Below are 27,082 nucleotides of genomic sequence, written 5' to 3' on the forward strand. Positions count from 1 at the left end.
AACCGTTTATGGAAATTATAACGAAAACTTTTAAAATGATTGTGTTTAATTTTAACATTGTTACAATATATATTTAATTGCATTCATTTATTAATTTTGTGTCGTGTCATGAATGACGTCCGTCCTAACACAGATGTTTACCAAAGCCGGTAACCAAAGTTCATCTATAAGAACTTCTATTAATTGCTCTAAACGCTAACATGAACGATATTATTATTATTAGCTAATTAGTTGTCCCAAAAATTAAAACCATATTTGCAAAAAAAAGAAATTACTTTCAATGGAGCACAACTTGATAACAAATTACCTTCTTATATAAAAAATTTAAACTCAGTTAACGTGTTAAGTCTCACCTCTCAAAATATATTTTAGAGAATACCCACTTTTGTAGCGATTAAAATATATACGGCGATTTAATTATATTGTATTCCGTTAAATACTTACCAGTAAGGCGAATATTTTATTGTTAAATTTATTATATTGTTCTCATGTAAGTGAATCTGTCTTTTTGAGAATAACTTTTAAGCCTTAAATATTAAAAATCTTTCCTTTTAAAGCGAAGTATAGAGGTTTTGTTTTACCCCCGCGGGAGAAATCCTCATCCGACTCATTCGAGTTACTTTTACAGCTCATTACAAAATACAACATATATATATTACATATATTTAGCACAAGTGGATTTCAGCCCACACATCGTTTAAGAACATATGTGTTCTATCTTATGTAATAACACAGATATAATACTGCACTTTTAATTCCAATTTCAATATCAATTCCAGATTGATTTAAAAACACAAATATTATTCATATTCTCAGAAATGTAAATCATGGATGAATTTGTGCCATCTTGATGTCTCCCTCGGTATGGTATGTGTATCGTTTGCTTCATTTTAAGGCGACATGTGTTCAAGTATTTTATATTATGAATATGCTTCTGGTAATATTGTATAATACACTGTAAGCTAAATCATTCATCTAAGTTCATTGTAACAGAAAGAAAAAGATATTTATTAATTAGATCGTTAACCAACTATTGTTAAAAAAATAAAAAAAGGAAACCAAAATATCTATATATTTAATTATTGATATACTTAAAAAGTAAAAGCATTATCACTAATAGTATTTAACAGAGTAGATTACTTTAAATTAAAAATAATAAATATAATATTATTATATTTTGTGAGTAATTTTTGCGTTATCTATATTGGACGTAGTGTGCTGTTATTTGATTATTTCTTATATTTGGATAGAAAAACAATTGTTATTTTAAAAAAAATTGCTGTAGATTCCAAATATGCTGTTTCCAATGATACGATTTACATACTGATTTTGAACTGAAGTCGTAAGCTACTAAATAAATTTCTGCTTCTAATGAACCAGGAAGCTTTATGTTTATATAATCTACAAAAATACTCTAAAGGGTGAAACTCAAACTTACTAATCAAAATTTGCAGAAATAAATTTTCTATTATTAATTTCCATAAGAAAGTCTTGAGAGAATTATTAATTAAATCGCATTAGACACATTCACATTAAAAGTAGAATTTAATCTTTAGGATAGAAATAAAAAGCTAATATGTAATATTTTTATCATACAAATCAGAAACGAGGATTCGACATCCAAAATCTCCTCATGTAATGGAGGTACGTCTTTTCTGTGTGACCAATGACTGCGACGTGATAACATTTTTGTACAAAATTCGACTGAGGAAAGTAAATTAATTCTGTTTCTCTATAGATAGTAAGATAGTTCAGGAAATCCTTGGAGATGAGGGTAGGAAAGATGGCTAATCGGCCTAAAACCTGAGTTACAAGCGGTGTGATTCACTTTCGTGAAGTTCGTGAATCAGGAAGCTTGATGTTTATATAATCTGCAAAAATAATCTTCAGGATGAAACTCAAAATTACTAATCAAAATTTGCAGAAATACATTTTTATATTATTAATTTCCATAAGAAAAGGCTTGAGAGAATGATTAATTGAATCACATTAAGCACAAGTGTCTCAATGAAAATAATGAAGCTGAAATCTGAAAATTATGTAAAAAATCTCTACAATGTATTTTTTAATAAGTCTACATACTTTTTGATCACAAATACTATTTTCGTACCGAATGGTTTATTTTAGTTCTGGAAATTAATACGGGGATGTAATAAACAGACTAACACGTAACGTGGTACGTATGTGAGTAATTTTGTAAATATTTTGTTTATGGAGTACAATAAACTGTGAATAAATAAATAAAAAAGTAAAAGATTATGTAAAATTTGTTTAGCAATGCTCCAAATTAAATATGTCAATACTTAAATAATTTTTCATCGAAATGTTTTACTAAATATTTTTTGTAGGCAATTAATATTCTTGACAGATTAACGTAATTTGACTTAAAATACGTAATCTGTCTCGTTGAATACTATTTTTTCTCGTAGGTTTTATTAAATTTCGTCGTTAATTTATACTTTCTTGGAAGAATTATGAAATATATATGTAGGTGTCTTCGACTTGTTTAATTAAATCTTATTCTGCATAAAAATCAAAAAGCGGGGCGGACGCAAGTCTGTGGAAATAAATATATTGAACATAATATCTCATATTTTGTGTTAATTTATTTGGTATATAATTTTGGTTTAATTAGGTACGGCAATGTTTACTATTATGTTTATGTAAGGCTTTATGCAATCTCGCCTGGATAGATGACACTACTCATCACTTATTCTAACGCTAAAACATAGTACTGTGATTTTATTTATTATTACAGCACCACCCACCTCATATTCTATGGGCTATCCTAACCTGCACCGTTGGTTGCCTGTAAGAGATCGCTATGTAGCGATAATGTCCCCAAAATTATACGCCTCTTTTATTTAGGCTGTATCCATCGTGTGGTTATTTATTTTCTCTTTTTTTCAATAAAGTAAGTATATATATTAGTTTCTGAATATTTAGAATATTTAATATTTCGTCAATGCTTATTGACGAAATTGACGTGGGCGGTGGCGACCACTTATCATCAGCTGACCCGTTTGTAAGTCCGCCTACCTGTATTATGTATAAAATAAAAAAGTTTTATCCATTCTTGTAACGTTGCATTGTTAATCATTAATATCATCATTCTTCCGGTGTCATATTTCATCCATTGTTTATAAAAAGAAAATTCGCAGCGATTTTAGACATTATAAATTTTTCATTATAAATTATACTACGATATTTTTTACCTTACTTTAAATTGTCATTTGTCATCCCTTACAGATAGAGTCAGTTCCGCAGCAGTCGCGGTGAGGAAGTCTGAGGTTTAGAAAAGTTTTGTATAATTTAACGATTATTTTATATAATTTTCATTGTATCGTATGACTTACTACTACTTTGTATACATCCTTTAAAAAAATAGTTGTATTCAACATGGTATGGAGGTTAGCGGTCCTTAAAGAAAAAACAATAGCATATTAATTTACCGAACTGTTGAAAATATTAAGAAACGACTACCCATAAACAATTTTACCCATAATTGCTATCATTAATGTAGTACAGTAAGTTAATTGATGTAGTACAAAAAATAAAGCGCTATTTTAGCTACAAGTGAAGATAAATTTCTAGCACTTACTACACACTAACTAACACCTGATTATTCGACTTCGATTAAGCAGATCTCGAATTCCTAGGTTCAAACCCTGGTCGAGCCAATATATCAACTATTATACCCTATATTTTTTAGCTTGCTTGAAAAAATTATCGATGTTTGACATACGCATGTAAGCCCAACACTAAATTGATCTTGTATTATCATAGTACCAACTTTAATTTTTTTTTAAGTTGACTAAAGTTATAATAATAATAATAAAATAAACAGCTTCGTTGAAGCTTTCTAGCATCACTAAAAAAATATGTTGTCATTTGTGACATCGATTTCGCAACATTGTCGAATACTGGCTACTAAATAATTCTGTTAATACAGCCTTTTGTTTTAATACTTTTTTATTGTTACTTGGAAAATTACTATGTTCTTTTGTAGGTTTTCTAAGCGGCGATAAATTATATTAAGGGTAAAAAGTCTTTACTTTTAAGTCGTTACATAGCGCATTTTTTTTTCTTTTTATCATATAATATCCCTTACTACTGTAACTCTAACATGTCTATAACATTTTTATTAATCTCTACTAATTACAGTGAGATTTTACAGTTAAAATAAATCTGAAAAATCCTTTATAACATCAAATATATATTGGTAAAAATATATACAATTAAAAATAATTAATAATGTCAACATTTTTTTATTGTATAATGGTTGAAATAATGAATTCTTTGTTATTATTTCAAAAAGATAAAGGGAGATACTATGTACAAAATAAATGAGGTTGACTTGAAGAGGGTAGACTCGGGAATGTTGATAGAATTCAATGATAGAGTATTACATAGTTCAAGGTAAAGTTAAAATCGACTTGAAGGTTTTACAAATAAATAATTAGTCTTATCCAATCCAATCAGGTTAATACATATTGTTTAGGAAATAACATATTTTTAAATAATATTAACAGTTATTTCTCCATTTCAAAAAATCTGATAATAAAGAATATAAAAAAAACTTAAATTATGTTATACGCATAAAAAACAAATTTAATGTAACATACTCACACAGTGTTAACATAAATGTTTATTTGGTATTTATATATGTAGGTATGTATGTATGTATATGTAAAACAAAAAATCTTACCTCTCCAAAATAATGCTAGCATCCAGAAAACCGCGAAAACGCAGTATCGCATTTTCTTTACACAAAGCACAAACAACATTTTTACTCTGTCTAAGCAGTCACACTCCTACTTAATATAAAATCCATTATATCGCACAAATCTAGTTTATATTTATAAACAAAAATATATTTAATATCAATTCGTTGTTCATATTTAAAAAAAAATAGTAATATTTACATGAAAAAATTACATTTATCTCAAGATTGATTTTATCAGACCACCTTAAAATAATACAAAAAAATTATACTGCAAAAAATAATTATTTCAGTAATAAATTGTTTATAGCGTTCGTAAAATATGTTTAACGGTGCGTAAGTTAGCGTGAGTGTTCAAAACGCGCGGCTGTCAGCGTAGCAGCCCCCATACTGCTGCACGGTACGAACGCGAAGCCACAAATCTAAGGGCGGCCACTGAAATTGTATTCAGAGGTAGGTATATAAATTCATCATTAATTGTTGTGAATTTGATATTTATAATTTTTAATCGATTTCATAGTGGAGGAGGTTCACGATTCGTCTGTAAGTGTTAATGATTATATATTTCTTTGTATAGATTTTGATGTCATTTTTTGGGTTGAGTTCGGTTTGTTTTTGGTGATTACAGTAATCGGCATTGATAAGTTTTTATTTGTTGTCTCTCAGTATTTGTTTTAAGTCAGTTTATTTTTTGGGCAAAATATAAAATATTTATGATTATAAAGTAACAGTACAGTATAACAGTAAAACAAAAAATTATTCGAAAAAAGCTAAAATTATTTATTTTTATAATTAAAACCCAACTTCAAGGGTTCGCAGGTCAGAATTATGTAGGTGCACTTTATCTGAAATCTTAAACAATTTTATATTTCTTTTTCACAAAATTTAGTGTTTAATATTAATGAAATAAAAATAAAAAATATAAATATTCGTTTTATGTCTACATCTCATTGATAATGAATTCTTGTATGTAGTTATACTGATAGTAAGTTTCGTTTGATACTTTTTTCAGATATTTTTTTGCAAGTTACAACTACTATATCGATTGATGTGGAAATCCTACGATTAATTAGGTTGTATATTTGTATTGATTCTTTGGCATAGAGCTTGTATAATAAATGTATAAAACAGCAAAAACTATTACAGATACAAGAAAACTTAGTATGTAAGTACGATTTGAAATTCTAGATCTTCAAAATGACATTAAAGTCTAACTCAGAAAATACATTTATCGTATAAGTCAAAGCTACTATTTTTATCTTTAAAAATGGGAAAAATAAGCTATAGCCTTAGTTTTTTTGAACATTTAACATACTTTTTAAACGTTCACTATAATACTAGGGATTTCGAAAGATTGAATTAAGCATGTTAACATTAATTGAGTGATCAAGAGGATAAACATCGAAATGGCTGTTTAGTGAGAAACATGTCGAGTTATATTTATCTTATTTTAATATAAAGCAATAAAGTATTAATATACGCGCCAAAAACACCCATGAAGAAGGAGAGAGCATAGGAGACTGGGCATGACGGCATAGAAGCGTGCCGTTTGACGTCACCGCCTCCGAGTCACTTACCCCAAACCTGCGGGTGCTCCGCCTTGGTAACCCAAAGGCTTGCCAATAGGTTTTCAGTCTCATCTCGTTTTACATATCAAAAACATACGAGTCAAACAAATAACCTCCTCATTTTTTGAAGTCATATGAAAGTTGTGGGCTACCTACAAATGTCAATCCTCATACAGTGTTCGTAAAAAAAGCTAGCAAAATATCACATATGTAGGTACGTCACCTACATATGTGATTTTGTTTCTTAAATTTGTATAAGGATAAATAATTATCTGTGGCATACCACGTTTCTACTTCGACGAAAAAGGAACACGAGTTTTAATTTATGTTCTTGTTCCCGAAATAATTTTAGTTATTTGAACAATTGTATTATTAAGACCAAATAAAATTATATTTTCTTTATATAGCTACAAAATTATCTAAGCTCGTATTACTTATAAAATATTTATTGATATTCAAGTTTTATTTTATATGTAAACATCGCACGGCCGCCAAAGGAGGAGGGAGAGAAGAGAGGAGGCTCTCATCTTAAGACGATTTGGTAAGGGTTTATAATACAAATTGGCAGAACTTTATTCAACATTTGCAAATTTTCCCAGGACTACATCTAACTGATATTCTGCTGTTGAGTGGCAATACTTAGTATTGACGTGTTCCAGTTTGAAGAGCGAATAAGCCAGTATAACTACAGGCACAAGGGACATAAAATCTCAGTTACCAAATATATTTAAACGTCTTGATTAAGTTTTTTAATTATAAGATTTTTTATAATAATAAACACGTAAACAAAATCTCACGTGCAATTTATAAGCTGATAAGTAAAAAAGAGTGGATACTAATTGAAAAGCTTCCGTCTCATGAGGATTTCTGTCCTGTATATTTGTTTTGTGAGTTGTTTTTTTTTTTAATTACATATTATTTTGTATAGCTGAAGTGGGCGCTGATCTAGTTTTATCACGGTTAGAAAAAAACGTAAATCTGGCTCTAATATTATTTTTGTTTTGTAAAAATGTTTATTATAAACGTACCTACTATATACTATGAACAAAAAATAAATACAAAAATAAATTAAATTACAAATTATAAAAATTACTTCGTACCAATATTTCAAAGAAGAACCCACACTTTTTACGCGTTATTTGAACCAAAATGAAGATTGTTGTACAGTCTTAAGACTTTAACCATTTTATACCTCCGTTTCTTAAATCAACATTGAACTTTATTTGACTTCAGTAGCTAGTGAAGGTCAAGAGTTATATCGGTTCGAAGGTATTGGAGAAAAAACAGACTTATTTTTTTTAATTTGCGGTTGTTTATTTGGTAAGACTTTGACTATAAATAATAATAATAATAAGTATGAATATTACGAGTAAATATAGTCTAAATGTAGTAAGTAAAATAATTATTATTTATAATTTCACACCTCACATTTTTAATTATACGTATCTATTTTGTAATAACAGTAATAATCGATTATCTGCTTGAGACGTAGTTATTCACAAATGTATGATGTATGTATGATGTATGATATTATATTTAACAAAAATTAAATGTTTACAATAATATTGCATTATCAGGCTGTAAAAATAATACATGCATACATTCCAACCAAATAAACAAAAGAATTGAATAATATGTAGAAAAAAACAGCATTCTATCTACAAACTAATTGTTTAATTTAGATATCTAATACTCAACGGTAACTCGCTGAAGCTTTTCAGTAAATTATTAAATATTTTTATGCACAAAATGTCGCATTTTTAGAAAAAAAATTCAATGGCAATTTTGCAATAACCTACAGGCATATGTATCTAAACACAAGTTTGCTTTTTTCATCTGCCTTTAAAAAAACGGATACTAGATGATTACATTCATAATATACAATAAGGAGAAAGACAAGATTTACTATTTTTAAAAATTGGTCTAATTGTTTATAAAGGCACGCGCAGTCACAATTTTTTGATGTGAAGATGTAGGTAGGTAACCTATTTATATCATTACATACTGTTCAATTGCTTACCGAGGACGACGGTAAATCGAATATGATATAAAAATATCAATAAGCGAATTCGACAGAAAAGATTTTATTAAAACTGAAACATTTACAAACACTTACCTTTAGGCATGTTAATGCAAAATCTCCTATCTCATCATATCCTATATTAAAAATTTAAATCTATTTTTTACATTAATGAAAGGATTTTCCGATAAAGAGAATTAAAAACGTTCGTACGGGCGAGCATAACGAGTTCCTAACAAGATTTAAGGATTAATGATTTACCTATTCGTATATATCGATATTTTCATAAATATCATAATCTGATCGCGAAACCATGAGCTTGATACGGGTTTATTGAAGCGAATAAAATCCAAAACTAATTAATTTATCAGGTTTTTTAATTCGTCGATATCCATTGCAGCGTTTTTTGGTTGTAATTGGTGTATTAAATGCGGTCGTGGTAAGCGGTAAGCGGTAAGCGGTCTATTGCGGGTGGGAATAGAAACCAATTAGGGCTGTCGTGCGGTCGACGACGCGAGCAAACAGCCCACTTACCGATTAACTGCACACGGAGACTGCCGACATGGTACTGCGATTACCTGCGATTACATAATTTACCAGCGAAATTGCAGTATCGTTATTTGCAAGAAATCGACGTTTTTGATCAGCGTAATTTCATTTTAAGGCCAGATTTTGCCCTCGTTTTAACCTATGTAGATTTTTTTTTGTCTAATGTGGAAATCTCGTCGTTTCTTTCAAATTTATCCTACCTTCTACTTTTCGATAATTATTTCAACATTTTTCATTTGAAATCACCTGATGTATTTTTCCTACTTCAAAAATAAGTATCATATCAGTTCAGTCTTTTTTGTATTTTCATCGACTTCTTCGACTATTATTAGCGAATTTTGATGAACTCAGCAGTCGGGCTGGAATAAAAGAGGAAAATTAGGGGAATTCGTAAGTTTTTGTGTGTATATTACTCGATATCTACTGAATTAAGCTGAGAGTTAATATAAGCGGTAAAGGATTCCATGTAAATTAGAAATAAAAAAACGATGTTTCATTCAATGGTGCTGTTTACGCTGAACGGGCTAATCGTAGCGCTTAGTTGGTTAACATGTTGGTTGCTACGTTAACGGCGTTCATGTCAATTATTTGAGTTACGTGGTCGACTTGGTGTGAGTTAAGAAAACTATTAGGGCTACATGGAGAATATCCAAGAAGACATGGATTATTTTATAATATTAAGATGAGTAAGCCCATAAGGACAATACCGACATCGCTGGTGTGTAATCTCCTACCATGGATAGTAAATTAAATAATGTTTCTTTAGTTATGGTTGAACAATTTAAATGTCTGCATTTACTCACAGGCAGTCTCAAAGATTACGCAGATATGTAACGGAGAGCAGAGGGCTATCTGACCGAGCGAATATGGCGGCTCGTAGATTCGAGTGGAGCTCAATAAAGTATAGGTTACGTTCTTTAGAGCGTACTAAATATCGCTCAACTCGTGCAGCATTTGAGTTGATTATAGTATAAAAATTCGTCAAATTCCTATTAAATTGTGACATTTACGGCGGTGATAGGAGTGCTCCGATTTTGTAGACCCTTAAGAATATTCACAGAGGCGTGCACTGACTAGTTGTTCAAGAGAAGGTCAAGTTTCACGCATAATGACTCAAAAGCATTTAAAGACCCTTACAAAAGTTTAAGTATTTATAAAATAAAATATTTTATTTAATTATATTACTTAAGGTACACTGCACTTGAACTCTATTTCGTCGTATAAATAGGCAACACACACATACACAAATTGAAATAATGATTTCTTTCTGAAATGAAGCATTATATTTTGTACGCATTTTATATACATACATTTTTTATATGAGGTAAATTACTATGAAAAAAAGCACATGATATAATAACTATTTGCGTAGCATTCTAAAAAGAATACAATTCCTAGGTACCTTATATTATATCCTTTACAATAGAAGTATTAGTGCGGCAACTGTAGACGGAAGCGTGTTCTCTCTAGTGAAGAAGGCATCCACGTGTGAAACTAATCAATTAGGTACCCCGTGCTTCAAAACCGATACTGTTTCAACCGTTCCATATTTGTCCTTTATCTGTTTGTTCTTTTTAAAAAAAAAACAGTTATGAAAGTTTTGTTCGTTAATCTTTTTGAGACAGTGATAGTTTTATTCAAATTATTTTGTTTTTTCTACCTACGCTGAACCATAAAAACAGCTAACGCAAAAAACCTTAGGTGATTTAATATTCTACATTAATAAAACTATATACCACTTCTACCCATAAAACGTTATTAATTTCAAAAGTAGAGCTTTAAAAAGCGAACATTTTATAATTATTAATTAGACACAAAGGAACAGATATCTAATGAAAGATAAATATCAGAAAAAACTCATTACAGATTATGAAAGGAAAATATACAACGGTGTACCTAAACGATATTGTGTATATAAAATTTATTAAGTAAAAAGGAGCACACTTAATTATATATTTTTTTAAATCAGAATTGTTTACATAAACAGTTTTTTTTTTTTAAATAAATGATGATTTTATGTTGAATTCATAATCTATACAAATTATATTTATAGATATTTTACTTGGTAGACTTTGAGCAAACCTGTCTGTGCTTGCACAACCGCCACGCAGCAAAACTTAGTATTGTGCTGTTCCGGCTTAAAAGTTGAGTGAGCCAGTGTTACTAACTTATCTCTATAAGGGACATTACACCTTAGTTCCCAAGGTTGGTGCCAATGCCCATTTACGATGTAAGGGATGGTTAATATTTCTTACAGCGCCAATGTCTATGGGCGGTGGTGACCACTTCCCATCAGGAAGCTCATTCGCACGTCCGCCTTCCTATGCCATAAAAAATACCAACAATTTTTTTCCCACTTCAATAAGGATACAAATTATATTATACTGTCCATTATTATAATGTTGTCATTTTGGTCTTGTACTTTTTTATTAGATAATACTTATAAATATAACTAAACCTCAGCCAGAACTACGAGTAGGACTTTAAAAGTCACGTCATTATTTTTCTTCCCGATAAATTAAATTCAAAATATTTGTCACGCAGTATTAATCAAAATAACCATTATTATTAAAAGGTCACGGCGTTCAGGACGAATAAGGCCTCGGCGTCGTATTCGGGCACAATATTCACCAATCATTTCACTTCACTTCGTTCCGAAATACCTTTAATTAACCCGTGGCAGAGTTCGGTGATGTATCACGAAAATTACCGAATGACTTACCGTATTCCGTTACTATTTTGCCAATTATATTATTATACAATTAATGATATGATTTAACATTATTTACTCATGAAACCTAACATGAAAGTAAAATAAATAACAATAATTATTCAGAACCCTTGTAACTTGTAATTAAAATAAGGAAAAACAACGATTTAGTTCTTTCAGTACTCGATCAAATTGCGGCTAATCTTATAGCCTCTTTGACCAAAAAAACCAACTTATAACGCTTATAGATCAAGGAGTAATTAAAATTAATTGAGTTACATGTTATTTTTTTTTCTTTACTTATATATTATGTAATAGACTTTACTTATATATTACTTCACCGCATGGTAAATTTTTAATAATAATTATTGACAGACGTTACCTCTGTTAACTTAACTGTCACTGTAAGTTATGTTTATTTAATAAATAGGTTCAGTCATATTAAAGGTATACGCATAAACTTTTTGAATTATTAGCTTAAGCATCATTAATTTTCAATCGATTAATCAACCTTTGAACAACTTAATGGTTATTCCAAGTTATTGCTCTGATCATTGTACTGTAAATTATGAGGGTTATATAATCACAGTCAAGTTTGAAGTTTTACTAGACTTCAGCATTCGCGATGGTAATTCTAGCCTATCCTAGCCTCTAAAGAGATGGATCTGTTATATCGGCCCTTTTCAATCAGTTTTTAAAGAAAGAAATGTAATAGAATTAAACACCTATTTCATATTTATTGGATATAGAATTAAAGTAAGATGTAGAATGATCTTTAGGCAGCCGTCACGGATGTAAGTTGGAAGAGAACTAAACTGATGCTGAGCCCTCCTACTGTCTCTCCTGCCTATAGTGCTGACATTGCAGCTGCAAGCCAGTGGCTCAGCGTTACCACTTACTGAGTAGGGGTATAACAGATCGGTTGCGATGGCACAATAGCTTGACTTAAAAGCCGGAAAGAGAATCACACCAAAAAATTTAAGGCAAAATTAAAGAAAATCGACAAGCGATTAACAGGCTTAAAGTAAATTTTAAGTTATAAATATAATGCCATTTGCGTGGCAATCGAGGCGGGCATTATAAGAACTCATTGTAAGCAATTTTTTGTGTTGTCTCGAATAAACAGTTTTGATTACTAGTATCTTCTTAATTTTGTTCACCTTTCTTAACTCATATACAAATAACGTAACATACAATGAACCTCAAAAAAGTTTCTAATATACAGAGTTAAATTTGGTATTTGGTAATAGTGGCACAACTACATTTTATATCTAAACGTCTCAAAGGATTTTTTAAGACCTTTAACAAATTTAAAAAAAAAAAATGTTTTTCAGCACCACTATTTGAAATTAATGCAATAATTAATCTTGAACAAAAAAGCAATAAAAATATCCAAGCTATTACGGAAGGTATATAGTTATAACCTCAAAGATGGCTCTTAATAATATGCTACTGGATACTACATTCATTCTAATATTTCATTTAATTTTTATCTAGAATGATTTAATTATTGCAATTGCTCTATGAGTTATAACAGTACGAGCATAATTTTGGGCAATCTATCCCAAAGAGATGTCTTATCTGAACTGTGTATCGATTTCCACCACATTGGCATCGCCGTTTGGGGAGCTGGTTACTGAAACTCGGTCGAAAAATCACCTACGAGCACGCACTTCCGCTTCGCTGGAGTTGGTGCTATACGAATGAACGTATCGTTACGCCCGTCGTCGAGGCATCGCAAATTGGATACCTAGTTTCTACCTAATTTGATAACGTGGTTACACTTTTTTGAACTCTAGCGATGCTGGCTGTTTCAAATAACTAAAATTGTACATGGAAAATGGTTAAAAAAAAAAATATATATATATATATATATCCCGCTGAGTTTCTTTCGCCGGTTCTTCTCAGGTCCGAGGTGCTAAATTCCGAACCGGTGGTAGATTTTTGACAATCAATAAGCAAGTGTAAACACTTCTATATTGAATAAAGATTTTTGACTTTGACTTTGTACATATGTTCGAACAAAGTTCCCTCAGTCCTATTGTGTTAGTGTAGTTCGTTTGAAGCATTACACTAGAAAACGTGCTGTTGACGATCAACATCAAGCGAGGAGCTATCGGTTACCCTGTGACTACAATGAGTGCAACTTTATGAAAACTTCGGATAATGATTATATAACTAAGATGAAATTTAGATAAATACAATACACAACATTTTATTTATAATAAACAAATAAATAATAATTATAAATATTAAATACTATCCACTAAAAGTTATTTAAATGTATCTATTTTATTTTTATAGTAAGGTAATCGATGTTGTAATAATATGTTATATAAATAAAATTGAAATAACTAATAATATGTAATAATATTTTTTTAAACAAATACATACACAACGTTTTGATGAATTTTGATAAGAATTGACAATATTTTCAATATCCTCAAATTATTTATAATTTGCTCAAAATGTAAAATGCTGGCCGCTTGATACTAATTTTACAAAAAAGTTACAAATGTCTTTTGGATGGTTTCCGATCTTCCCTAGGAAGTTTTTATATTCTTTATGTACCAAATACAGCAGTAGCAAACCAAATTGTTATGGATAATTAAGCAATAGCCTATTTTATAGTAAAGCCTTTTTTAATTTAAATTATCAGTATGAATGACTTTGCGTCTTATGAAAAAACCATTGTTCGTGAACTGTCGTGTCGCTTGTGCTTATGTAACGATGTCACCCAATTAAAGCCACTCAGCTCAGAAATGAAAAGAAAAATAAAGAGACTGTTTGATATTGTTGTTAGTTGTTTTACTGATATACTAGTTATATAAAATATTTGGACATTCAAAAAACTTCTTTTTTTATTATTATTTGCAGATACGAACTGATGATAATCTTCCGAAGGCCATATGTCATGAATGTCTTCAGCAAGTTGGAGCTTTGCATCTGTATGCTGTCAACGTAGAAAGAACACAAAAGTTTTTAAATTTTCATAGCATAAAAGATAGCAACAATATCAATAAAGAAAACCAAAATTTGTCTGATAGAAAGCTGCATCCTATCATCTCTTCTCTGTCAGAACACAAGCCAGTCAATACAAAACCAAAAATTGGAAAGGAACCGCCTTCACCTACTCCGAAATCTCCACCGACAGAATTTCAACAAGGAGACGCAAAGTCATGCAAAAAACATCAAAAAAGAAAATCACCAGCTGATTTAAAATTTTTGGAAGCAATGCCATTAGAAGAGTTTTCAAAGACTGAAAGCGTGGATAGGTTACTTCTTAACAGTGCATCATCCCCCATGGAACCAAAGCCAACGCCAGCGATAGATAAAAATAAAAATAATTTTGAAACTAATGATTATTCAAACGAAGTATTGGACAACATTATATTAATAGATGGTCGACCGGCAAAGCAGGGCGCCGATTTAGACAAGCAAATAACTTTATTTTATAAAATGGAATGCTGCATCTGCCACGAGATAGGATTTCATTTTCGATCTCTAATGAAGCATTATAAAGAAAGGCACGGCGTTCCAGGATACTTAACGTGCTGTGACAAAAAGTTTCACTACTTCTATCCAAAAAAGATCATTGAACATATGGCTTATCATTTACAGCCTAACATTTTTAAGTAAGACTAATTTCCGCTATTACCTTAGCATGGTTATCTTTGTTTTCCTACTAGTTTCAAAATAATTAACCAGTCTAAATTTTTTAATTGATTTAATATCTTTGTATTAGTAGGTACCAAAAAAAAAGATTTATTGGTTTTTGTTCATATCGAGTAATTTCCGTCATGTAAATAATATTATTTTAAATAAACATACTCTTATCTTAGTATAATATTTATTCGTTATAACCTAAGACAATTAATATTTTAGGTGTCACAGCTGCCATCAAAATTTCCAGACATCGCAACAGTTGATTGAACACCAAAGCAATGGGGGCAGATCGGAAGGCAAGATTGCCTGCCCGCGTTGTTCCGATCGCTATCCGACTTACCAGGAGTTAGGGTGGCATATAATAACACACCGAACGGACAAATTTCAGTGTGATTATTGTGGAAAATTGTTAGTATACTGAAGACTTATTAATAAATTAGCTCACAATTTGTAGGTTAACAAACAATATTTTGAATGTCTCAAGCTTTAATTGTATGAAATTACTATCAGTCGATAGGCTTATCTATGCATTGTATAGAAAATTCATGTAGTTCGGTTTAAGTCATTGGACAAACATTTTGGTCTCTGGTTGCAAAGAAATAAGAATTAAACTGGCTATTCTGTGGTCGATAATAGGGCTAGATATTGGTACAAATACGCTTGTGTAGTTATAGTCCATTACTATTACTGCCTATCAGGGCTGAATTAATGCAATTATGAAAATTTGATGTAAGTATTGAAAAAAATAAAAGGAACGCGACTCGCAGGCCAGTTACTGTTTAATAATGTATTCGGAACAACTTAATTATATTTCATTTTTCATTAGTATTTTTTTTTGTATATTATTATTCAAGTTCTTTTGATTAATATTTTAATAATAAATGGAAGAATCATTAAAAACTCTAGACAGATGAGAGAACCACTTAAGGGCCTAGATTACGCACTTTCTCACGACGCCTCCTGTGAGACTGGATCTTGGCTTAGAACGCCATTGGCGGCAGGTCCTACCTGCACGCTATGTGCTTTATTACTCCGTCATACGCCTAAGCGCAGAGGGGTAGTAATGCATGAGGAACCTGGACTCCGCCAGCGGGATCGATGTGTGTGCACTAATGATTATAATCCATTGAAAATTTTAAACCTCTTTTTTTTCTGACAATTTATTTTATTTCTCTCAATATAACAATAGGTATAGTTATATTCTAAATAATTGAAAATATTATGTCAAAGCCAACATTGTCTGCGATTGTTTAAGATTTTCTATTGACCACAGGTTGAAACATCATCATCGAAAGAAAACTGTTAATCATATGGAAGATGTAATACTCTGCTCACAGTGTGTGCGCACATTGAAAAACATAGAAAAGCAAGAAAAAGAAATCGTAAGCGCGCTTTGAAATTAATAAAAAAATACATTGATTTGCAATTTTTAAATTAATAATTATTTTTAGAAAGAAAAAGTAAAAGGCAGGGGCAATGACACGCTTTCTCTACAAAAGTATCAAAAATTTCGACAAGCAATGGGATTATCTGCAGATGATAACGATTCGACAGATTAAAAAAATAAACAGTATCATAGAAACAAAATGATATCAAAAACAGTAAAATGTTATAAAAAGGAAAGACTTTTTATCATTATATCATTAAATATATTTGGAATTATATACTTAAACATAAACTTAAGTTTATTCTAGTCTTCGTTTCTTGACGAGGGATCCCAACAAGTCTGAGATGGCCGGCAAGTTGTTTGTCTGGTCGTTAGCTCCAGTGTTCAAGTTAGAGAGTGGTATGTTCAGCTGATTGGAGGAGCTTTTTTGCTGCCCTTTCATGTTTCTGTGCTGCGGGAAGCTAGGCATTAACTTCGGATCACATGCTAGAATTACAATAAGATTATTATACGAGGAGAGTTAATACAGCAAAAAAAAAACTAATTAACATGCAAAAAAAAAAACTTTCACACATTCCAAATTTAACACTGAAAGCTAAATTGTCTATTATATTTAACTTAAAATAACAATATTTTGTGTCTTCCTGTTATATCAGTAGATTTGAAAGGAAATAATCAAGCATCTAAACATTCTCAATTGCTTATAAAATAATAATTAAAAAAGGTAAAACACTTATGGGTAACTACATTTTCTAAGCATCCATAACAAAAAAAATTATAACTTACGCAAGGGTTGTTCCTTAAAATATGAACTCTGGAGACACTCTTCTGCTGTAGCTCTCTTGTTGGGATCGTACATGAACAAGAAATTCAGGAGACGTAAACCGGCCGCAGACAACCAGGGGAACTTTTGTTTTAAGTTATTGTATGGCTGTTGTTTAAGAGTAAAGTTTTGTAATGCTGGTAATGAACTGAATTCTGGCCAAATTGCATCAGATGGCGTACCTGCAAGTAAGTATTATTTTTTAATATTATTTGTATTTTTTATTGCATATATATATAGCTCAAAGAATAGAAAACAAAAAATGCAAAAGATTATCAAAATTGGATCTCTGACACATTATTGATATAATCATCATCAACATAGTGCACTTACATTTTATAAAATATGTTTGTTTTTTTTTATATAAAAAGTTGGTATATTACAAACTTATAACAATAAAATAATAATCTAAAAGTGCTTGCAAAAGCCTTATAAAATAAATTTATATTAATAATACATATTTGATTGATGTAACAAATGGTTAATATTTCTTACAGCACCAATGTCTATAGCCGTGACCACTTACCATCAGGTAGCCCATTTGCTCACCAGTCTATCGAATATATAAAAATATATTTATATTATTAACACCAAGTAAAATGTGCTCATAACAACTTTGCATTGTTATTACTTCTAACATTAAAAAAATCAGTACTTTAAAATACACAATTAATTCAGCACTGATTTATTACAAAATCAAACAATCAATCAAATTGAGACAAAATTAAAAATTTTAAAAAAATCTTGATACATAACTTACCTAACAAATCAACAATTAGTTCAAGCTGTTCAATTTCAGTCCTGCCAGGAAGCAAAGGCTTATTAGCCAATAGTTCACCGAGAATGCATCCTGCTGCCCACATGTCAAGAGCCGGAGTCTGTCTTGGTGATTGTAGGAGTAATTCAGGTGCTCTATACCACAAAGTAACAACCCTTGGGGTAGCACTACGAGCAGGTGCACCTAACCAACGAGCTAAGCCAAAATCAGCTGGAAACAAATATAAATGATTAGATACGTCTCAATACAATAATACCAATAACTCTATTTGGCTTCACACAGCTGTCTTTAGAGATGGATTTTAGATCTAAAGAGAATTTCATTAAGAATACAAATTACATAATAATAATACATAAATTTTTTTTCGGCCACCTCTGTACACCCAATTATATAATGACTACTGTATAAATTAACTTACACTAGACATTACATTTATGCACTAAAATGTCCTTAAAGTGAAAAATAAGTGTATATTAATATACTTTTAATCATTATCATGTTTAAAAATTATTGTTTAGTTGGCTATGTAAGTAAACCTCTACACAAGTATTGCTTATATTAAGGTATAGGTAATATAGGTAAGTATAGGTCTATAAAGTATAAATTATCCACAGTTAGGCCAAGATATTCTCTCTTTTTGAAAAGATTTTGAACTTATTCCATCACCACAATGTATTCACCATAGACAAAAGGTAAATTATTATTAAATAAATTAGTGCATGGAAATTGTTTGATGATTAGACTAAGTGGTGGGTGATCAACCTACAATCTTAGCTTACTATAACTACATTCTTACCACTGGACCATCATAGCTAAGGTACTTATAAAATACTTATAATGAAATATATCAATCTCACCTATTTTAACACATCCTTTGTCAGTGAGCAGCAAATTGGATACTTTAAGGTCACGATGGACAATGAAATTAGAGTGAAGATATTTCAATCCTTTTAATACTTGTAGCATCAAGCACTTGACTTGGGACTCGGTGAAAGGTGCGGCCATATTGTCCAGTAAAGATGCCAAATCTTGCTCACAATACTCCATCGATAAGAATATGCTGCAATGTAAAAAAAACTTTTATCACAAAGATATTTATGATGAAAATCTGAAGAAGCATTAATTATTAAATACAATAATACATTCAAGTATCCACTTTGTTATAGATAAAAGTTGATATTTTTTAGATGAATGTAATTTGTTGTAAAGCTGTGCTTTCACAATTTATTATGTTTTCTTAGCATAATATTGTGTTCTAGGAGCTGATAAGTGTAATTTATTTCCATTATTTGTATGATGCTTATGACCAAGTGCTGTGCCAAATTAATATTGGTGTAGATTTTAGTAATTTTATTGCAATATATACATGTACCTGTTGTTTTACAATCTGAATATTATATTCAAAGAGTTATATTTACCTTTCCAGTGATCTCCCGACAAGAACTTCCTTAAGTTGAACAACATTTTCATGTCTGCAAGCCATTAACACTTGGATTTCACGGAGACCGCTCAATGGCAATCCATCTTTTTCAACATCCATTCTGACTTTTTTTAATGCTACTATGTTCCCATTTAATTTGTCTTTTGCTCTATCTGTTAGAACAAAAAAGATGAAATAAAATCTACCTGTTGTTTAATCAAAAATTAATATGAACATATAATTAAATACTTACAAACAATGCCATATGTGCCTTCGCCAATGCGATTTAATTTTTCGAATTCTCCAACAAATCTGCATCTTCCTAACTGCAGATGTAAAAGTTGGGTTAAGGTTTATATTCAACATTTTTTTTTGATTTTATAAGGTTATATTTACTCACGATATCTTTTTCGGGTATCTCCATAATCTTTCCTGTCCTGAACGATGTAAGTACGCCTTTACGTGCTGCTGGACCCGTAGGATCAACAACATCTTGAGTCGATAGCGGTTTTTCCGAATCTTAAACGAAATTCATATATTTAGTTATAGTAACCAAGTAATAATGATATGGATGGAATATATATTAAAAAACAGTACTCACTTTGAGACATATTGAAATAAAATGTATATGTTTATCAAATTCTTAGTGAATTATTCTACCTTTATACTCAATTCTATATTTTAGTATTTTTCACAAGTGCTGCTGAAAAATATAAACAAAACATCGGCTAACTAAGCTCGATACAACAAAGTGTTGCCATTATTTCATTTTTATTCCGTAAAAAAAAATTAAATATTATGTCATGTACTAAGAGAAAAAAAAAATTGTAGCACCGAACCAAATCAGGTGGTTGTCTAAATTTTAACTTTATTTTTTAACTAATTTACTTAATTGCAGACGCATAATAAATGTTGATTAAAAATAAACCTCTCTTTTTTTCTAAACAGTTGCGTACCGTTTAGAAAAAAATATACAAAAACATCAGTAAAAACAGGTAAATGATATCCGCTATAGCCTGAAGCCTCGTCCGTTGACTCCGGGTGCGGCTGAAACCGGAAATTTATTAATTTGTATTATTTGTATTTGTATAAAAACATTTATAAGGTATAAATGTCTGTTTGAGATTGGTTATTAATGAAGAACATCACATATTTTGCAAAATATTTAGCTATTATATATTTAAGTATTTTTTTCAATAAATTAAGCAATCTTTGTCCATGAATTAGATTTTTAAAATATTAAATATTATAAAATATATTATATAAATATAGACTTGAAAAATAAATTAATGTCTTTAAATTTTCCGATTATTTTCCATCAAAAGTTAATTAAATGTCAAATGTCATAAATGACATGACACAAATTACAAATGCCATTTGGACTTTTCAAAATTCCGAAGTTATGTATACAATTTAATTTGTATAGATCAATTAGAAATTTACCGAATTAATGTGTGAATAATATATATATATCAAATGATATTATAGGACTTTATAGTTTGTAAAGAAAATATGATGGAACTATCGCGTGAAGCATTTCGTTCAGTAGGACGGTTTTGGAGGGCAAATATGTAAGATTTTTAATTGAATTTTAAATAACTAGAAAATAATTTCGAACATTGAACAATAAATTTTAATAAACACGAAAAAGAAGAAATGAGAATTCCTAAAGCATTAAGTCCCCGCCTTCAAAAGCAATTGCTGTAAGTTTTATTTTCATTTTATATTAAAACATAAAAAAGCCTTCTAAATCAAAAAATAAATCATATATGTACTCTATATTTATATGAAAATGAATTATTTATTAATTACAGAAGACGTTTTGGTATATATGACAAAGTTCATCCAGCAGAAACAACACCCAGCAGACTAGTTCCTGAACATATTGAAAAGCCCGACTATATACTAGGAAAATTATTAAACACTAGTAAAAAACCTGAAATCAAAAATGAAGAACAAATAAAAGGAATGAGAAATAGTTGTAATGTTGCAGCAAATATATTGAAAATAGTGCAACCATTTGTTCAGGTGACAATTTTATTCTTTCATCTTAAAATAATTTATAGTTTTTTATTTATTAATGTTCAAATGTGGCCTTATTCTTTATATTTTGTGTAAAACTGCAATCATAGCAGTAGTAATGAGTTGATAATAAGGATACATAAAATATCTGTGAACATAATGTGCGATATGTTATTTTAATTATACAATAACACTACTTACAACATATAAAATAATTAATATTAAAATAATTGAAAGTAAAACTTAAACAATAAATAAAGATCTCTATAATTATTTACATTACAAAAAAATTACAATAACTATATAATACAAATACAACAATAAAAAATTAAAGAGTGAATAAAAGCAAACAGTTTGCTTGGGAAATAAACGAGCATTTTCTTTCTTTGACTTAGACATTACATAGCTATGATAAATCTACAGTCACTTTAAACAGGATGCAGGGGTGTGCAAAAATTCCAGGCTCGCCCATGGTCTAGATTTGAACCATCTATGAGGCGCCCAAGGTCTCTTACTAATCTTTTACACAGGGCTGATATCAATAGTAACAAATACTTTTTTTAATTGATTTGGAATAACAAATATTTATTAAAATGAAATGTATGTATTTCATAGTTAATCAGTATAATAATAATAAATATTTAATGTTTCAGCCTGGTGTAACAACAGATGATATAGATGAATTAGTGCATACATTAAGTTTAGAAGCTGGGGCATACCCTTCTCCTTTGCATTATAAGGGATTTCCCAAAAGTGTTTGCACATCCGTGAACAATGTTGCAGTTCATGGCATTCCTGATCTTCGGCCGTTACAAAATGGAGATATAGTCAATGTTGATATAACTGTAAGCTATTTATAAAAAAATGTAAACTTTACATTTGTTTTCTATGCATTATTTATTAAGTTTAATTGTGATCCTATCATTATAATGAAATTACCTTGATTATTATTTGATTTATGGAAGTCTGAAATTCAAAAGTTCTCCTGTTTATCCAGTAGTAAACATAATGAACACAATATGTATGTATATAGTTAAAAGTTTAATATTTAATTCCTTATTTATTTAATTTTTAGGTATTTTTTAAAGGATACCATGGTGATTGTTCTAAGACATTTCTCGTAGGTGATGTTGATGATCATGGCTTACATCTTGTGCATGCTACAGAAGATTGTTTAAATCAGGTTGGTTCATAGTACTCATTGAAATAGCTAGTGTGTTATGCTTAGGGCATTACTAACTTAGACCTTCGATATTTTAATACCTTTAATTTAAAAAATATATATATATATATATACAATTTTACCATTGACTTGACGTAATATGATTGATCTAAATCTAAAATGTGTGATATTCATTATGGATTCGTAAAGAAATGCGTTTTGAATGTCGGAACTTTTGAAGTAAAATAAAAATGGAAATAAGTAATACTTGATTTAATAAAAGAGTTAAGTTGAGGGATGGAATATGTAAATCTAAGATTTATTTGTCTTCACTTCTTCTTCGATTTGAATGCAATAGTTATCTATAGAAATAAAAATGTATTCATGTATTCTTTATTCTAACTATAGAAGAAATATAATATTATGTCAATACTCATCACGAGGTCTCCGAAACTATATGTTCGATTGACTTTAAATTTAGCATAGTTATATCTTTAGTAATAATATTTCCTATGAAAAAAGTTACAAGTGAAATGTGGTACGTGCCATATGTTATATCGTATATCATGAATTAAAACGGAGATTTGATTATATACACGTAGAGATACTGCGTCGCCTTATCCAGGTCATTTTAACAGCCCAACTTTGGTAACCTTGTTTCGTAAAAGTGTAGTTCACTTCAACGGTATTTGATTGCGTGTTCAGTATACCTAACACCCGCATTATATAATGTTACCTTGCAAATGTAAATTGTATTTAATTTCATGTTATAATTAATGCAAATATGAATTGGCAATAAAAAACATTCTTTTTTCGCATTGTTAAGCAATATTAGATTAAAAGAAAATTATAAAGCTACTACTAGTATTTATTTAAAGTTTCATTTGCATTCATACTTATACTGCATATTTATGCAATAATTATATTTCAAGTGAATTTTTAAGATGCTTCCATTTTAGGATTATTTAAAAGTATAATATTTCAGTACGTGTGAGTAATGACTATTAAGAAAGGATGAGTAATGTTAATAAAAGATTTGATTAAGAATATTGATGGGTGCAAATAGAGATAGGAAAAAGTTTTACTGACCAAATGTTTTCGATTATAATTTATGCCAGAGTAAAATAGATTTTTTGTAAACATAGATATTAAATTAGATAGAAATGGCAAAATGCAAAGTTTTTTAATTATTGTATATTCGACAGGCTATAAAAATATGCGGTCCGGATGTGCCTTTTTGTGACATCGGCTTCAGAATACATAGGATCGCAAAAAGACATAAGCTCACTGTTCTACCAGCTTTTGTTGGTCATGGAATTGGAAAATATTTTCATGGTCCACCTGAAATCTACCACACACGTAAATAAATTGATATATTACGTATATTTAATATTATTTTAATAAAATCGAGGATGTCAAAATAATACAATTTTAATGTTACAGAAAATAGATATCCTGGACTAATGAAGCCAGGAATGACGTTCACTATTGAACCTGTTCTGTCTCATGGTAGTGAAAATACGATACTATTAGAGGATGGGTGGACTGTCACCACTGAGGATGGTGCAAGAGCAGCTCAAGCAGAACACACTATTTTAATTACTGAAGATGGAGCTGAAATACTAACACAATAGTTTTTTTTTTTAAATAGTATATTATTAGTAAAAATAAATAATTTATGCATAACAGTATCGTTGTTTTAGTAAAACGGCGTTCAAATACTTTAATGACATAAATTAAGATAATTTCGTCGAAAATCTTCATGAAGTATTAGAGCATAATTTAATTTAATTCATAATTTGATTGACTGCACATAAAAATAATTTACATGGGTCAGTCTCCAATCAACTTGCTCAAATATTGAATACCAGACATAGACAACTAATTCGGTGAGATGTTACAAAATAAAACAAAGAAATGCGTGTGACGTTTTATTTTAGCTCGAATTCTTAAATTTAACAAAAAAACACATGTTACATTGAAAGCACAAGCAATACAATTATTATCATTTATAGGCTGTTCAGTCAAACTTGATAATTTAATTAAAGGCTTGGAAGGAAGATATCGATTGAAAAGTTTTACGTACGTATTAGAAATAGTTAAAAGAGAATAAGGCGTAACCAGTGGGACAAACACAGCCCCGACATTTAACTAATCGTTTAAAAACTGTGTTTTCAATTATTTTATTGTTTGGTCCCATAAAATCTCCAGCTACGCCTCGATGAAATATAACTACGATCACTTGAGTAAATTACTTAATAGTAGAGTAGAGGAAGAATAGACTTAGGTTGCTTATATAGTTTGGAATCATAGAATTTAGCATTTAGCATTCATAGCGACCATTGCTATATTACAAACTACCAAGCACTTTTAGTTCGTTAAGTATTTAATAAAGATAATTTGCGAATTGTTACTTAAATATTGACTAGATTTGAACACAGACACAAAACCCTGCAGAAAGTATAAACATATTATAATTTATTTATTATTTGAATTAATTTTAAACAATTGGATAGTATTTGGTGCTCTTTTGGTATTATTAATTATTATTTCTTTGTATTTAAATACATTATAATTACTTTACTTACACTTATTATATAGAAACGCGAATTCATAATAAAATTCAATATATCCAAAATAACTATTATCTACAATAAAGATGCCTTGTTGAATATATTAAATATTAAAAAATGTATACAATATTATATATTTTTTAAATTATAACATTGAACAATTAAACACACAACACACAACGGTGTTTAATAATAAAAATTACGATGATTAAATACGTATATTATCAATACTTATAATACTAAGGGTGCTTAGGGAAGGATAAAAGAGTGTATAAAAGTTGATAAAAAACTTTTAAATAGATTTAACAACATACAAAAGCTACCTCGCGACGATATAATATAATCTACAATAAAATTACTTAAATGTATTTTTATCACTCAATGTATGATGTCATTTAAAACAAGCGACGGGTAACAACATCGGTAACACTATGTTTACAGGTAAGGTTATAGTATATAGTATCTTTGTGTATAAAAAGTATCCCTCAAAATGTATGAATTTTAAATGACACTGTTTAAGCTTGAGGGTTAAATTTTAAGGACTGTGCTAAGACTCGATGGAGTAAGACGCGCGTTCTGTCTTCAAAGGGCGCTATTTTCAAACGCTTCTTTTAATCAAATTTATAAATCCTAATAGGCATAAATAAATTACATAATTTCAGATAAAAGGTACCCTTTATGTTTTGGGTTGGGACTCACATGAGATACACCTTATCTCTACATTCCTGCAAAACTGTGAAAGGTCATAACCATACATCGTAAAGATCATCGTCGCAGAATAAACATATTGATCTTTATTATACATGTATATATATCCGGGTATAAAAAAAATAAATTATATAATTTAAGTAGATAAATAGTACTTATTCAAGTTAATATATAATTTTTTTTAATTTCAAAATTAAATTAAATGCAAAAACAACTTCGTGCCTTGTGGTCGCGTTCACAAAAACTGATAGGAATCTTGAATTTTATGGAAAGTAAAAACCTCTATTAAAAATCATACAAAATAACTTTATATGTATTTATATATATATATATGCTATTTTTTTTATATTATATTTTTCATTTATTTGTACCTTTACTTTCAAACGTTTTTGTCGTTCATTTTGCTATTTAATTATGGAGCAAAGACTAATTTCCTGTAATAATAAACTAAATAATGAAGCTACGTAGCGTGCAAGCTACACTTAATTTATATTGGACACGTTACCATTTTTTTTTTTAATATGTCCTGAAACCAATTAGCTGTGTTGCGTGTCGAAATTTAACAACGTGAAATAGGTTATCGTGTATAATAATTTATAGGTACATTATAACAATGGTTTTAAAACTTCTCGCTAAGAGAAAACGAGGCTTTTGTTCAACAGTGGAACACGAATAAATTCTCTTCATACTTATTTGATATAATTTGATGAACAACGTAGGTAACGTTACCCCAATAGTTTAAATTTGAAGTATAGTTTGTTTTTATTTGATAAATTTCACGACCACAAGTGGATATAAGAAATCTTTAAATCATACTAATAAACTTTTGTCATTTGTATTATAAATTCATAACTCTCTATTCCACTACGCGTTACGTTTACAGCAATATATGAAGTTACAATTATGTATAAAGATATTAAAATTATTGTTATTCAACAAGCAATTTGAAAATATAATAATATCCTAATTAATT

The 27,082-nt window shown here is 29.6% G+C and overlaps 4 protein-coding genes across 6 annotated transcripts in view; 2 read left to right on the forward strand and 2 right to left on the reverse strand.

Annotated features, from left to right (window-relative positions):
- Positions 1–4,822, reverse strand: part of LOC125065052 (neuronal acetylcholine receptor subunit alpha-10-like) — a 43,869-nt gene extending 39,047 nt beyond the window's left edge. Inside the window, exon 1 of the mRNA XM_047672477.1 lies at positions 4,709–4,822. Coding sequence (XP_047528433.1) covers positions 4,709–4,787 — 79 coding nt within the window. The 5' untranslated portion in view covers positions 4,788–4,822. The remainder of the gene's footprint in view (positions 1–4,708) is intronic.
- Positions 4,823–14,099: 9,277 nt separating this feature from the next.
- On the forward strand, positions 14,100–16,828 carry LOC125072484 (zinc finger protein weckle-like). The gene is made up of 5 exons (XM_047683161.1): positions 14,100–14,368; positions 14,448–15,205; positions 15,456–15,644; positions 16,510–16,618; positions 16,688–16,828. Exons 1-5 carry the CDS (start codon positions 14,231–14,233, stop codon positions 16,793–16,795), a joined length of 1,302 nt encoding a protein of 433 aa, XP_047539117.1. The 5' UTR covers positions 14,100–14,230; the 3' UTR covers positions 16,796–16,828.
- Positions 16,781–20,387, reverse strand: LOC125072593 (cyclin-dependent kinase 10). Of its 2 annotated transcripts, none has more exons than XM_047683258.1 (8): positions 20,246–20,387; positions 20,045–20,163; positions 19,898–19,970; positions 19,643–19,817; positions 19,082–19,284; positions 18,207–18,434; positions 17,410–17,628; positions 16,781–17,109 (listed from the first exon to the last, which is right to left on the reverse strand). In XM_047683258.1, the coding sequence occupies exons 1-8, from the start codon at positions 20,253–20,255 to the stop codon at positions 16,922–16,924; spliced, it is 1,215 nt and encodes a 404-aa protein (XP_047539214.1). In that variant the 5' UTR covers positions 20,256–20,387; the 3' UTR covers positions 16,781–16,921. The 2 variants fall into 2 exon arrangements, with proteins under 2 accessions (XP_047539214.1, XP_047539296.1); XM_047683340.1 differs by having other exon boundaries at positions 16,871–17,074.
- A 628-nt stretch (positions 20,388–21,015) lies between these two features.
- Positions 21,016–24,509, forward strand: LOC125064007 (methionine aminopeptidase 1D, mitochondrial). Of its 2 annotated transcripts, none has more exons than XM_047670773.1 (6): positions 21,016–21,215; positions 21,459–21,672; positions 22,320–22,511; positions 22,742–22,849; positions 24,034–24,187; positions 24,272–24,509. In XM_047670773.1, the coding sequence occupies exons 1-6, from the start codon at positions 21,157–21,159 to the stop codon at positions 24,460–24,462; spliced, it is 918 nt and encodes a 305-aa protein (XP_047526729.1). In that variant the 5' UTR covers positions 21,016–21,156; the 3' UTR covers positions 24,463–24,509. The 2 variants fall into 2 exon arrangements, with proteins under 2 accessions (XP_047526729.1, XP_047526737.1); XM_047670781.1 differs by having other exon boundaries at positions 21,072–21,347.
- Positions 24,510–27,082: the final 2,573 nt, after the last annotated feature.

This window comes from Vanessa atalanta, chromosome 1 (genome assembly GCF_905147765.1).
Source record: "Vanessa atalanta chromosome 1, ilVanAtal1.2, whole genome shotgun sequence".
Taxonomy (NCBI): Eukaryota; Metazoa; Arthropoda; class Insecta; order Lepidoptera; family Nymphalidae; genus Vanessa; species Vanessa atalanta.